We start from the raw sequence: 12,997 nt of genomic DNA, 5'->3' as shown, positions 1-12,997 counted from the left end.
GGTGTTGAGCAGTAGCTGCCAAACTAAGTCCAATGCCAACTGATTAAATGATTATTGCCTAATTATGGATGAGCTGGGAGGCCCTGGAAGACACACGGGGTAATTTATTCAGCTGCAGGAGGAATTCATATATCTGTCACTTTGTTCCCCCTCCATCCTGCAGGTGAATGCAGCTGTCATGAGGGCTATTCCACTGACCCGGTGCATAAACATCTCTGTGTTCGCAGTGACTGGGGACGCAACGAAGGGTGAGTCCTGCCGGCTCTGCCCTGCACACTCACTGTCACCTCACTGATGAGACAAGAGGAGAAGAAAGGCAGAGTGAGAGGGGGCGGGAGAGAGCGAAAGGGAAATGGAGAGGGAGGGAGGGAGGGAGGGATAGGGGGAGAGAAGGGAGGGAGAGCGAGAGTGAGTGAGGGAGAGAGTAAGATGGGGAGAGAGATAGAAACGGAGAGAGAGGGAGAGGGAGATGAGACATTCATCACCTTGCCTTGTGCCCAGTCAAGTGTAAGCTCTCTTCCTGACTCAGACTCTGCATGCTGATTAACTCGACTGGCCCAACAGCTGGGCCAATAAAACGGCAGCCTCCTCTAGCTATGCAAATCCCCCATCATCATGATGAACTCGGTCCCCACCCACCAATCACAGATCCAATCCCATTTCGCCAATTCAAGAGTAAAGGAGGATCATCTTTGGTATTTAAAGACAGAGTTAATTGTATAACATGACCTTGCATAACTATGTTGTACTGAGCAGAAACCTGTACTGTATATCAACTCACTTACTTATTAATCTATTAATTTGGTAATATGGTGTATTAACATTTTCCTGCCTCAGATTTTTCCTCTGCAATTTAGCTTATTTTGATTGTGCATGAATGTTTAAGAAGAGTGTGTTTATAAATGTGCATTGTTCAGTGTATACATACAATGGTCCTCTTCCTCCCTGCTCTCTCCATAGTCCCTGGCCCTACACTAACCTGGAGAAGGGTTATGACCTCGTCACAGGGGAGCAAACGCCAGAAAAGATATTCAGGTGAGGAGACATGTTAATCCAAGCGCCCTCGTCTGAGAGCATAGCTGGTGGTCTGCCAAAATAATGTCTTTCAGATCAACTACTTTGAAGTCTGGGGAAACTGGAACGTTGTGTACACTACCAGCCACTTCCACACACTATAGGATCTGGGACTGTGTGATTGTCACCTCCATAAACCCGCCTCTGCTTCTGCTCTGAACACAATAGCACGCACACACGCACGCACACACACACACACACACACAGAGAATGCGGCCCTGTGAAGAAATAGCCAGAGGGTATGTCATGGACAGGGCTTTTAAGTACTCTTAGTGCCAGCCTTTGTCACAGGGCCTTTCTTGACAGGGACATTCTCTGTGACATTTTCCTGAGGAGTGCTAATGCTCCGTACAGTTGGATGTGGCTGTGCCAGTCAATAGAACCTTGGGCTTCTAACCCATGCCTTTAGCAAATTAGTGGTTTTCTTCAAAATACCCCCTTTCTGGGGTATGTTGTAATTGGGGAGGTCATGAAATTGGGAAGGGGTGTCAGAGAATATAGTTTAACCTCCCAAAATAAGAATAGACTAGGTGATGTAAGAGTGAAACAGTAAATAATATGAAATGGGGCTGTAGGTTTTTATGGCACCGCAGAATAATCTTAAATCCTATGATGAATTTGTCGCTCGGAGCCTCTACCTTGCAGTTGAGAGAGATAATTATATTTCAAATATTGCCTTTCTGTCGCTCTTGTCAGAATCACTACAGATCTTTTCTCAGCTTTTCATGAATAAGCTGTTTTCCCTGGCATAATCAAATGCCTGGTGTGGAAGTTTATAGGGAAAAAACCCTGAGAATATCTCATATTTATTTTTCTTAACCGAACTGTCATCACCCTCTGATTCTCTCCTGTATTCACGCACATGCATATGTACGTGCATACACACACACACACACACACACACACACTTGTACCCCCCACAGACACACCTTTGATAAAGCCTCCAGGTGTGTGTGATGGATGGGGAGAAGAGCAGGGGCCGATCAATGGGCTCTATAGTGAGAGGACGGAGTGAGCGGGATACTGGCTGTCAGTGTCTTATTTATGAGTGGACGTGGCCATTGATCAGGCCTGATTCATTGTGTTCCTGTCTATATCCCAGGTCAGGGCCGGTCGCACTCTGCCCACTGCTCTGAGCACCTCTTTAAATGACTACTGACAAAGAGCTTATAAAATGAGATATTGGCTGAAGTCTCCATAACATAACGCAGCATTGGCAATGGCTTAACGTCAGTCACAAGGCCATGACAGCCAGCCTAAGCCACGTTGCGTAAACCATTAGCAGGAGATGTTATTATGATTCATAATAGTTCTCTTTCAGTCTTTGATAATGACACACACAATATACATTTGATTTGAATACAATATTGAGTAATAACTCAATATATGAGAATTGTATTCAAATCAAATGTATATTTTGTCTATCATTATTGAAGACTAAAAGATAATCTACACAGATTCTTTCTGCAAGGTAATAACTTATTAATATCTGTGTATTCACAAGTTCCGTTTATACCTTATTTATGCCTGTGTTTCTTATTCACTGGTAATTCATGGAAATGCAGTTTTGATTGAGCCTACAAGAATACATTTTCTCTTCATATTCCTACTCCATTAGTCGATAAAAAATTTGCAGCTCAAGCTAATGACCCAACTCGTTTAGAGAACATTTGTTGCTTGATCAGTGATCACACTGCACACTCAATGCTGATTCTCAGTAAGAGTTTATACACAGGGATTAACAGTAATAAACTGTATGTAAACTATTTAAAATGTTTAATGATAATTGTGTAATATGACATAATGTTAATTGCGGTGGTAGAACTGATTATATTAACACTACTGCTGTAGCGCTGTTAAATGACTGATAACACTGTTGAATGACAGATAACACTGTTGAATGACTGATAACACTGTTTAATGACTGATAACACTGTTTAATGACTGATAACACTGTTGAATGACTGATAACACAGTTGAATGACTGATAACACAGTTGAATGACTGATAACACTGACGAATGACTGATAACACTGTTGAATGACTGATAACAATGTTGAATGACTGATAACACTGACGAATGACTGATAACACTGTTGAATGACTGATAACACTGATGAATGACTGATAACACTGATGAATGACTGAAAACACTGATGAATGACTGATGGAACTCACAGAGTATCGGTCAGGTCATGTGGTCAGGAAAAGCCCCCTGGCCAAAGTCTAAACATTATGCACAGTAGCATGGATCAATATTCTCTTATCTCAACTTTCCTCATGTAAGCACTGACTTTTTAGTTTAATGCTAAACACAATTTAATGATATGCATTTTGGTGCCACCTCCACCCCATTGCTTTCGATACAGATGGTATTGATAACAAATATAAACAGACAAAAATGACTGTGGCTCTATGTCAAATGGACAGGCCCTTACCAGCTGTTGAAATGCTGACTGATTTATATTTAGCTGATGGTTTAATATGGAGGATGATCACGTGCTTGTCATTTTTGACACTTAAGTGTCTCATTGTCTCTGTGCAAATGCAGGTCGTCCTACAGCCTAGGCCAGGGTCTGTGGCTGCCAGTCAGTAAGAGCTTTGTGGTGCCACCGGTGGAGCTGTCAATCAACCCCATCGCCAGTTGCAAGACTGATGTGCTGGTGACAGAGGACCCTGGTGATGTCAGGTCAGTTTACCTTTAAAAATACAATGTGTGGGCAGAGATGTATTTTCTGAGACCTGTTCTAAGGTCAGTTTACCTATACAAGCTTCTCTGTATGTGGGGGTGAAGATCACCTCCAAAAACCTGATCAGGGGTCCATTTTTCTTTCTTCTAATGGTTAAGGTTCTGTTTTATGATGGGTAGGTTTAATTTACATACTGAACAAAAATATAAATGCAACATGTAAACAGAAATGTTCCATACGCACAAAAGCTTGTTTCTCTCAATGTTTGTGCACAAATTTGTTAACTTCCCTGTTAGTGAGCATTTCTCCTTTGCCAAAATATTCCATATACCTGACAGGTGTGGCATATCAAGAAGCTGATTAAACAGCATGATCATTACACAGGTGTAGTGTACCTTGTGCTGAGGACAATAACATTGTAGAATAATAGTGAAGACATCAAAACTATGACATAACACATATGGAATCAGTAGTAACCAAAAAAAGTGTGAAACAAATCTAAATATATTTTATATTTGACATTCTTCAAAGTAAACGACAAGTCGGCAAGAACAGCTCAAATAAGCCAAAATAAGTCCATCATTACTTTAGATGCTATTGAGCCCACACTACTACACTGTCTGAGCCAAGGACTTCATGCTTTCTGGTAAGTTTTGATTATAATACTGTGTGGGGTGAATATATTTTGTATGACATAGATTATTTTTTGTTAATGTTAACTAGTAAATGGTAGCCTACAGCAAAGTGTGTTTAAATCATTTCTAACTTAACAATTTCTGGTAGTTATTTTTTGCTACCATGTGGGCTTTAGCTTGCTTGAGCCTGCTAACTGAGGAGTGTTAATTCACCTGTTTCCATTCATGTTTCATTTTAAAACATGTATCTTACAAAGGAGTTGTTTAATCTAACTATTTAACTATTTATCCATACATGGAATTGTATTTGGGTTTTTTAAACACATTTTTTCTAATCTTTACAGGAAAATGCCACGGGCACTATCTGATGTGTGGAGACATTTCACTGCAGCTAATGTAGAAGGAAAAGCTGTGTACATTAGCAAATACTGTGCCAAATCAAATGTGAAGAATGCACCAAAGATGCAGAATCTTTTGGCCAAATGCATAAAGTTCCCTCAGCGCTCACAACAAGCAACCTCTGACAAACTTCCATCTACTTCTATTTGAGGTGAAAATGATGAATCAGACACCTTATCGATAACAACAGCTCATGGTCCTCCTGGAATCAGAAGCTGTTTTAACTGAATGGAGTAACGTAGTCAGAGAAATACTGGTGATTGTCTTGCTCTACCCTCACATGACACGCATTGGCTGTGCTGCTCATGCTTTGAATCTGCTCCTCAAGGACATCATGGCACTGAAAACAATGGATACACTCTACAAGAGAGCCAAGAAAATGGTTAGGTATGTGAAGGGTCAGTGAGTTATAGTAGCAATCTACAGTTGAAGTCAGATGTTTACATACACTTAAGTTGGAGTCATTAAAAAACTAATATTACAACCACTCCACAAATGTCTTGTTAACAAACTATAGTTTTGGCAAGTCGGTTAGGACATCTACTGTGTGGATGACACAAGTAATTTTTCTAACAATTGTTTGCAGACAGATTATTCTCTGCATCACAATTCCAGTGGGTCAGAAGTTTACGTACAATAAGTTGAATGTGCCTTTAAACAGCTTGGACGATTCCAGAAAATTATTTCATGGCTTTAGAAGCTTCTGATAGGCTAAATTACATAATTTGAGTCAATTGGAGATTTACCTGTGGATGTATTTCAAAGCCTACCTTCAAACTCAATGCCTCTTTGCTTGACATCATGGGAAAATCAAAAGAAATCAGCCAATTCTGGTTCATTCTTGGGAGAAATTTCCAAATGCCTGAAGGTACCACGTTCATCTGTACAAACAATAGTACGCAAGTATAAACACCAAGGGACCAAGCAGTCGTCATACCGTTCAGGAAGGAGAGGCATTCTCTGTCCTAGAGATGAACGTACTTTGGTGCGAAAAGTGCAAATGAATTCCTGAACAACAGCAAAGGACCTTGTAAAGATGCTGGAGGAAACAGGTACAAAAGTATCTATATCCACAGTAAAACGAGTCCTATATCGACATAACCCGAAAGGCCGCTCAGCAAGGAGGAAGCCACTGCTCCAAAACCGCCATAAAAAAGCCAGACTACGGTTTGCAAATGCACATGGGGACAAAGATTGTAATTTTTGGATAAATGTCCTCTTGTCTGATGAAACAAAAATATAACTATTTGGTCATAATCACCATTGTTATGTTTGGAGGAAAAAGGGGGAGGCTTGCAAGACGAAGAATACCATCCCAATCATGAAGTTTTGGGGTGGAAGCATCATGTTGTGAGGATGCTTTGCTGCAGGAGGGACAGGTGCACATCACAAAATAGTTGGCATCATGAGGTAGGAAAATGATGTGGATATATGGAAGCAAAATCTCAATACATCAGTCAGGAAGTTAAAGCTTGGTCGCAAATGGGTCTTCCAAATAGACAATGACCCCAAGCATATTTCCAAAGTTGTGGCAAAATGGCTTAAGGACAACATAGTCAAGGTATTGGAGTGGCCATCACAAAGCCCTGACCTCAATTCTATAGAATATGCGTGGGCAGAACTGAAAAAATGTGTGCGAGCAAGGAGGCCTACAAACCTGACTCAGTTACACCAGCTCTATCAGGAGGAATGGGCCAAAATTCACCCAACTTATTGTGGGAAGCTTGTGGAAGGCTACCCGAAAAGTTTGACCCAAGATAAACAATTCAAAAAGCAACACTACCAAATAGACAGTCTCCTGGAGGGGAAGGAGTCTCCAAGAAATGGCCATGTCACAGTCTGCTGATATGGACAGCCCCATCAAGAGGATCCTCCTGGATGATGTATTTTGGGAGAGAGTGTTAAGCAGCCTGAAACTCCTGAAACCTATAACAGTGGCCATTGCATGGATTGAGGGAGACAATACCATCCTGTCTGATGTTCAGACTCTGCTTGTAAATGTAAGAGAAATATCCGTACTGCCATGCCCACTACATTGTTGCTCCAAGCAGAGGCAACTGCAGTTCTGAAATACATCAAAAAGCATGAGGACTTCTGCCTGAAGCCCATACACACTGCAGCATACATGTTGGACCCCAAGTATGCTGGCAAGAGCATCCTGTCTGGTGCAGAGATCAACAAGGCCTGTAGTGTCATCACTACCGTGTCTCGCCTGGATGAGAGCAAGGTTCTTGGCAGTCTGGCAAAGTACACTTCCATGCAAGGGCTTTGGGATGGAGATGCAATATGGCAGTCGTGCCAACATATCTCATCAGCCACCTGGTGGAAGGGACTTTGTGGATCTGAGGCTCTTTCCCCTGTTGTCTCCATCATCCTCCAAATCCCACCAACATCAGCCGCCTCAGAGCGCAACTGGTCCTTGTTTGGGAACACACACACCAAAGCACGAAACAGGCTGACCAATACAAGGCCTGACCAATACAAGGGATGGCTCACCTGACAACGATACATCCTCAACAAGGTTGGAAAGTGACAGTTTAGATGAGGCCTCAGTCTGATGTTCAAGAGGTGGACATTGAGGAGGTCCAGGGAGAAGACATGGAAGCCTGAGAGGAAGACAACCAGAGCATTAGTTTCTAGACTATCATTTTACGGATGTATGTTGAAAAAGTTTTTAGGAGACGCGATGGATCGTTGGGGATCATTCAATATTCCCTTTCTTTTTTTTCAGTGAAATCATTCCATGTGAAGAGTCAACTCATTTAATTAAAGTTCAATTTGTAACTAAATATATATTTTTTTCTAATGGAAGGATTTAATCATTTGCTATTATGTCTCCTTATGATATGGTAAATATATCCAATGGAAAAAACATCGACACTTAAATGGTATTAATATGAATTTGCATATATTTCCGTTAATTCCCATATATTCCCATTAATTCCCATATATTCCCATTAATTCCCACGGAAAGTTTCCACCTCTGAATATTCCCCAAAATGTGCAACCCTAGTCACACCAGATACTGACTGGTTTTCCAATTTTTTTAAAGGTATTTGTGAACAGCAGATGCAAATCTTTATTCCCAGTCATGTGTATAGATCAGGGCCTAATTCATTTATTTAAATTGACTGCTTTCCTTATATGAACTGTAAATCATACAAATCTTCGGAATTGTTGCATGTTGCGTTTATACTTTTGTTCAGTTTCAATCTATGCTTAAAGGGCATTTTCTCTCGCACAGTTTCCACAATGATTCTGACCATTTACACTTCCGTCAACGTCAAACAATATGATTAATAAGACACACACAAGAGATTTAATATATTACAATGTTACTTGGGTCATGTTAGTGTGCATAAAATTGTAATAGTATCCTGTCATCCCACAACAGAGAACTTCTAGCCACAGCACAAACGCCTACAGTGACATCAGCAACTCATGTCAACAACTAAGTGGTGGTTGATGGATAGATATGGCTAAGCATTCGATCTAAAACTGTCTGACTCACTGTATACACCATGCTAGTGCATAGGCAGGCAACATTGATAAAATCACTTTTCAGCAATTTCTTGTTTTATAATGGTTTGAAAACTACTTTACAGTATGTGGTCCATAGGCGATACATGTACTAATTGCCACAACATTAACATATGGACGTAAAATGGCGACAGGCAGCATTTCATTAGTGATTCTGGAGGAGAGGCCTAATTGAGAGTGGAGCTCTCCCTTGGCAATAGTGTACATCTGTGCTTACTACTCCAACGTTCTGTTGTCCCAGAAAGAGGATTACTATCCCACTGCCAATTAATTAGGACGAGCATTTGAATAAGCTTGTGATGGGAGAAAACTGTGAAGAACAATGTTGAGATCAATAGCAGTGTTCAACAAACACTTGAAAATACCTTATCAAACGTATGAACAGGTACAGGCATGATTGCATTGGTCGTTTTAGAAAGCTGGTGTTGCTAGGTGATCTTTTTCTCTCTATTTTTACCCAGAGAAAAAGGTAATTACTCCACTGTGCCTTTTCTATATCTTGACTATCACTCAGTAGTGTTCTGGTGATGAATAGATTTCATTACAAGTTCAAATCCGGTTCAGAAGTAGAACACCAAATTGACCAGCTAAAATGGAGTGAGGACTTGCCATTATGGCTGCACAGCAGAGAGCCCCATTTACGTTACAGCAATTAATCTCGAAGCCGACATGTCTTTATGAAAGGACAGTGCATGTTCCCTGCTCCATTCCAGTGGCATAATTTGAGAGAATTGGGACTCTCAGAGCGGCTGTGTGTGTGTGTGTGTGTGTGTGTGTGTGTGTGTGTGTGTGTGTGTGTGTGTGTGTGTGTGTGTGTGTGAAAGCAAACATGTCCAATCTCTCCTCACTAATACAGCTGTCAGCTGTGTGAGCGGACATCTGGACCCAGCAAATAAACTCCTTAATGTTCTACTTTTGTGCTTATAATGATGGTTACAATGCTGACTTTGAATAGTTGTCTTGTCTTGAAACCTTTGATTTAAGACCACAGTGTGTGCAAAGTTGAACACCGTTTGACCATAAAGGAATAATGATCCACTATAGATCTTTAACCAGATGCTTGTTATAGACATTGCTGCAGTACTGTATCTCCTTTGTACAGTATGATGAAAAGGCTCTGCTGTGGAAGTATGTTTGAAAATGTTATTCAGTGAAACATAGATAATTCCTATTTAAACAAACCCAACCAACTCCACTGTAGCAGCGAGGGTTTTTGTCTGCTGGGAGTGCTAGCCTACTGAATGATTCATCAGCCTTAATTACTGTTTAACATCACACCAGGAACTAAATAATAACTTTGAAAACATTAACGAAGGGAACATAACATTTTATGAGTGATTAGACTGGGTTTCTGTAGAAAATATATCATTCGGCGAAGTGTTTTGGTTGGGGGGTGGGGAATCCTGTGGGGCAGCTCACCCCTCTGAATGCTCTCCAAGAGAAAATGTATTCAGTCAGAGACTGCGTCAGTCAGCCATGATAGTCATGATATATGTATTGATGCTGAGCATTGATGCGTTGCTCCAAGAACCCAAGGCTGGATGGAATTCAGGCAATGTTGACATGTCTACACGGTGTCTTTGTTAAGAACAACTGCCTACACACTCACTAGCAGTGAGTTTTTACAGTTCTGATAATTATACAGTTGTTCGTTCTTTTAACGTTACAGCGTACTGCGGCGCAGTTTGCATGGTGCTGCAGAATTATATGGCACGTTATTTAAGTGTGAACCACTGGTACCATTAATGCTAGTTAGTGCTAGTTTGACCATCAGAGGGCATCTTTGAGAAGCATTTGATAGCCTTCAATACTGGCTGTACTAGAGAATTTAAAACCTTTTTTTGTAAGAACACAGTACATGGGACTGATTTTAAGTTTTGCTTAATTAATTTGCTTAATATTATGGTGTTTCTATTCCAAGATAAATTTGAAAAACCCTGGGTTTCCGCTAGGATGGAAAGGAAAATATGGCACTGTACAATGTGACAGTCGTTGGCTACAGTACTGGGCTATTTAGTTAAAGAATCCCTGTGTCGTGTGGGCATACGGGAGACCTTGTGGGCATGCGGGTTCAATTCCCCGACAGGGAGGAAGGAGTAGGCTGTCCTTGTAAATAATAATTTGTTCATAACTTACTTGCCTAGTTAAATAAAGGTTACACTAAGAGCATAAGATCTCTTTCTTCTAATTTTCTAATTCTAGTCTAACCAAACCCAAATGGAGATTCAGGGAAAATAAAAATCGAATTGATTTATCAAGACCAGTCCCCATGCTTGTCTCAGAGCAGTTGCTTCAAATCCTATTGCTTCTAACTTCAATATGCTCTTTAAATAAATAAGACCTAAATCACTTTTAACAGCACATTACTCAACACTAGTGAGACTCAAGTCGCCTATGGTAGGCCACAGTATAACGAAAAATATGGCGTAAAATCTCTGTCATTAATTACATATAGAGGAATGGAGGATATTTCTGTAATTCAGTGATATTTATTCCCATAGTAATTTGTTATGGATCCATAACTAAATAAACATTGGCATTTTGAAAGAGTATTTTTATCATTATTTTATTAACGAAAACATAAAGATGCCATTATTAGTTCATTTGTATTTGTTTGAACGTGCAGACTGGCACTAATCCCATGCCCCCTGAACCTTGCACGCTTTCAGTGGATACAGCTGGAGAACTGCAAGGCAATCCCATTGTGCGCCACTCAGGAGCCATGACCAATATATATTGTCTTGCTAATAACAGGGTTAATAATATACCTGTGAGAATATCAAACAGGCTTTTATATAATTCTAAATGAATAATAATAATAATCGCATTGTTTAAAAAAGAACAATGTTTTGGAGGATGATTTTGTTTTCAAATAACGTAAAATGAGCGGGGGAAAAAGGCCATTCTTGAACATGGGGTGAGACATTGGTACTAATTTGTAAATAATTAGAATGATTATTATTTATTTCTGTTTTTAGAGGGAGAGAAACCAGACACCTTCAGTCATCTCATGGGTCTCCCAGTAGAGGCCAGCACGAGTATTGAACCAGCATCCGTAGCAACACAGCTTGCACTGCCTTAGACCATTACGCCACTCAGGCACTGTACAACATGACTGGTCTGGAGTGGCGTGGCCTACACTACTACAGTAAGAACAAAAGATTCCAAACAAAAGAAATAATAAAATCCTTAGTGTAACAACAGTTTTAGTAAGTAATACTGAAGTCGTGGACAATTATCAGTTTCTATTTAGGTTTATGTCGCCCATTTATTATCAGTTAGAGACCCAGTAGGACCCAAAAGCATAATCAGTGCTCTAACTCCCCCCTTGCGCTGGTCTGGAGCAATGAAGTGGTGACGCAGGGTACCGTACTAAACCACAAATTACCTCTAAGTCCTGCAGCATAATCGCAAAACGTTTAGTGGAGCAGCCACTGTAAGTACCAAAAACGATGAATTGAGGCCTAAGTACCGAACGACTGTGAACTGTGGTGTAAGTACCAAACAACTACAATGCAGTATGTCGATATGACTACCATGCAAACAATGCAGACAGATGACAAGTCATAACGGCAAGTCTTTTCAAAGAAAACCTCTGCTTTTTAAGAGAGTACACCCAGCAATTGTTCATTCATCCTGTTCTCTCATAGTGATTTTAAAGAATAGAGTAGGCTTGCTGTAATGAATGATTAGCCAATTTTCTAATTCAATTTCTTCCCAACCACATTTTGAAGAGGCTATTTGAACTTTCTGAGTTAAAATGCTGAGAGATATTAATTTGTCTGGCTGTCTCTGAAACTTTGTTAATTTCTGGTCTGTTTTAATTAAGTTCCAGAAGCCAATTATATCCCTGGAGAAGGCCCTGGCATTTAAAGCCAGATGGTAATCAATTGTGGGGAAGAATCATTCTCTGAATTAAATACACTAGTCACATTAAAACATGGGTATGTATGGTAGTGCAGGGGGTGATGTTGGCAGAGCTTACTGCTGAACATTGATTTATGATGATCTGAATAAAAAGGATTACTGGATTTGATGATACGAGTGTGTTCCCCGTTTTCTGATAATGTAGCTAATGTTGGATTGTCAGATAAATGCGTTATGCGTACACATGATACAGGATATTCTGCACCCCCCAACAAATATATACTAAACACAGAACATGTCAAATATCTTATAGATTCAGTTCTAGCTCTTTGGTAATATGTTGATTATATGACTGTAAAGAAAATCTTATGATGTGACTAGAACATATTATCTGACTTCCCAGTGTCATCATCTCTACATCTCCACAGCACACTGCTACAATACCGTTTTCACCCGCTCTCCATTGAGGTTCTTCCCCAATTACCGTATATGACCACTACACCATGACATCCTTTCTCTGACAATCTCCTTTAATGTACCATCTCCATCCACTGTGGTATGCTGCGATGTACGGCCAGATTAGCAGACTGATATCCTCATAACACTGGGCTATTAATGCTTTGGAAGATCAATATCAGAGGTACTAATTGTACTGTATTCAATGGCTTATTGTTGGTTTTGAAATGGAAGCATATTGCAGAGGTGCAGTAGTGGTGAACATACTGTGTTAAACATGCTGTTTAACGTTACTTTAATCAAACATGGGAAAACTCATTGATATTTTGAGATACC

At 40.2% G+C, this 12,997-nt stretch overlaps 1 protein-coding gene across 1 annotated transcript in view; it reads left to right on the top strand.

The window, feature by feature from the left end:
* Window positions 1-12,997, top strand: part of LOC110523598 (astrotactin-2-like) — a 418,825-nt gene that overhangs the window by 197,371 nt on the left and 208,457 nt on the right. Inside the window, exons 8-10 of the mRNA XM_036977273.2 lie at window positions 164-248; window positions 961-1,035; window positions 3,626-3,763. Coding sequence (XP_036833168.2) covers window positions 164-248; window positions 961-1,035; window positions 3,626-3,763 — 298 coding nt within the window. The remainder of the gene's footprint in view (window positions 1-163; window positions 249-960; window positions 1,036-3,625; window positions 3,764-12,997) is intronic.

This window comes from Oncorhynchus mykiss, chromosome 5, assembly GCF_057628025.1.
Source record: "Oncorhynchus mykiss isolate SJ-2025 chromosome 5, ASM5762802v1, whole genome shotgun sequence".
Classification (NCBI taxonomy): Eukaryota; Metazoa; Chordata; class Actinopteri; order Salmoniformes; family Salmonidae; genus Oncorhynchus; species Oncorhynchus mykiss.
The sequence above is the reverse complement of the archived record's forward strand: the minus strand, read 5'-3'. Positions and strand labels throughout refer to the sequence as shown.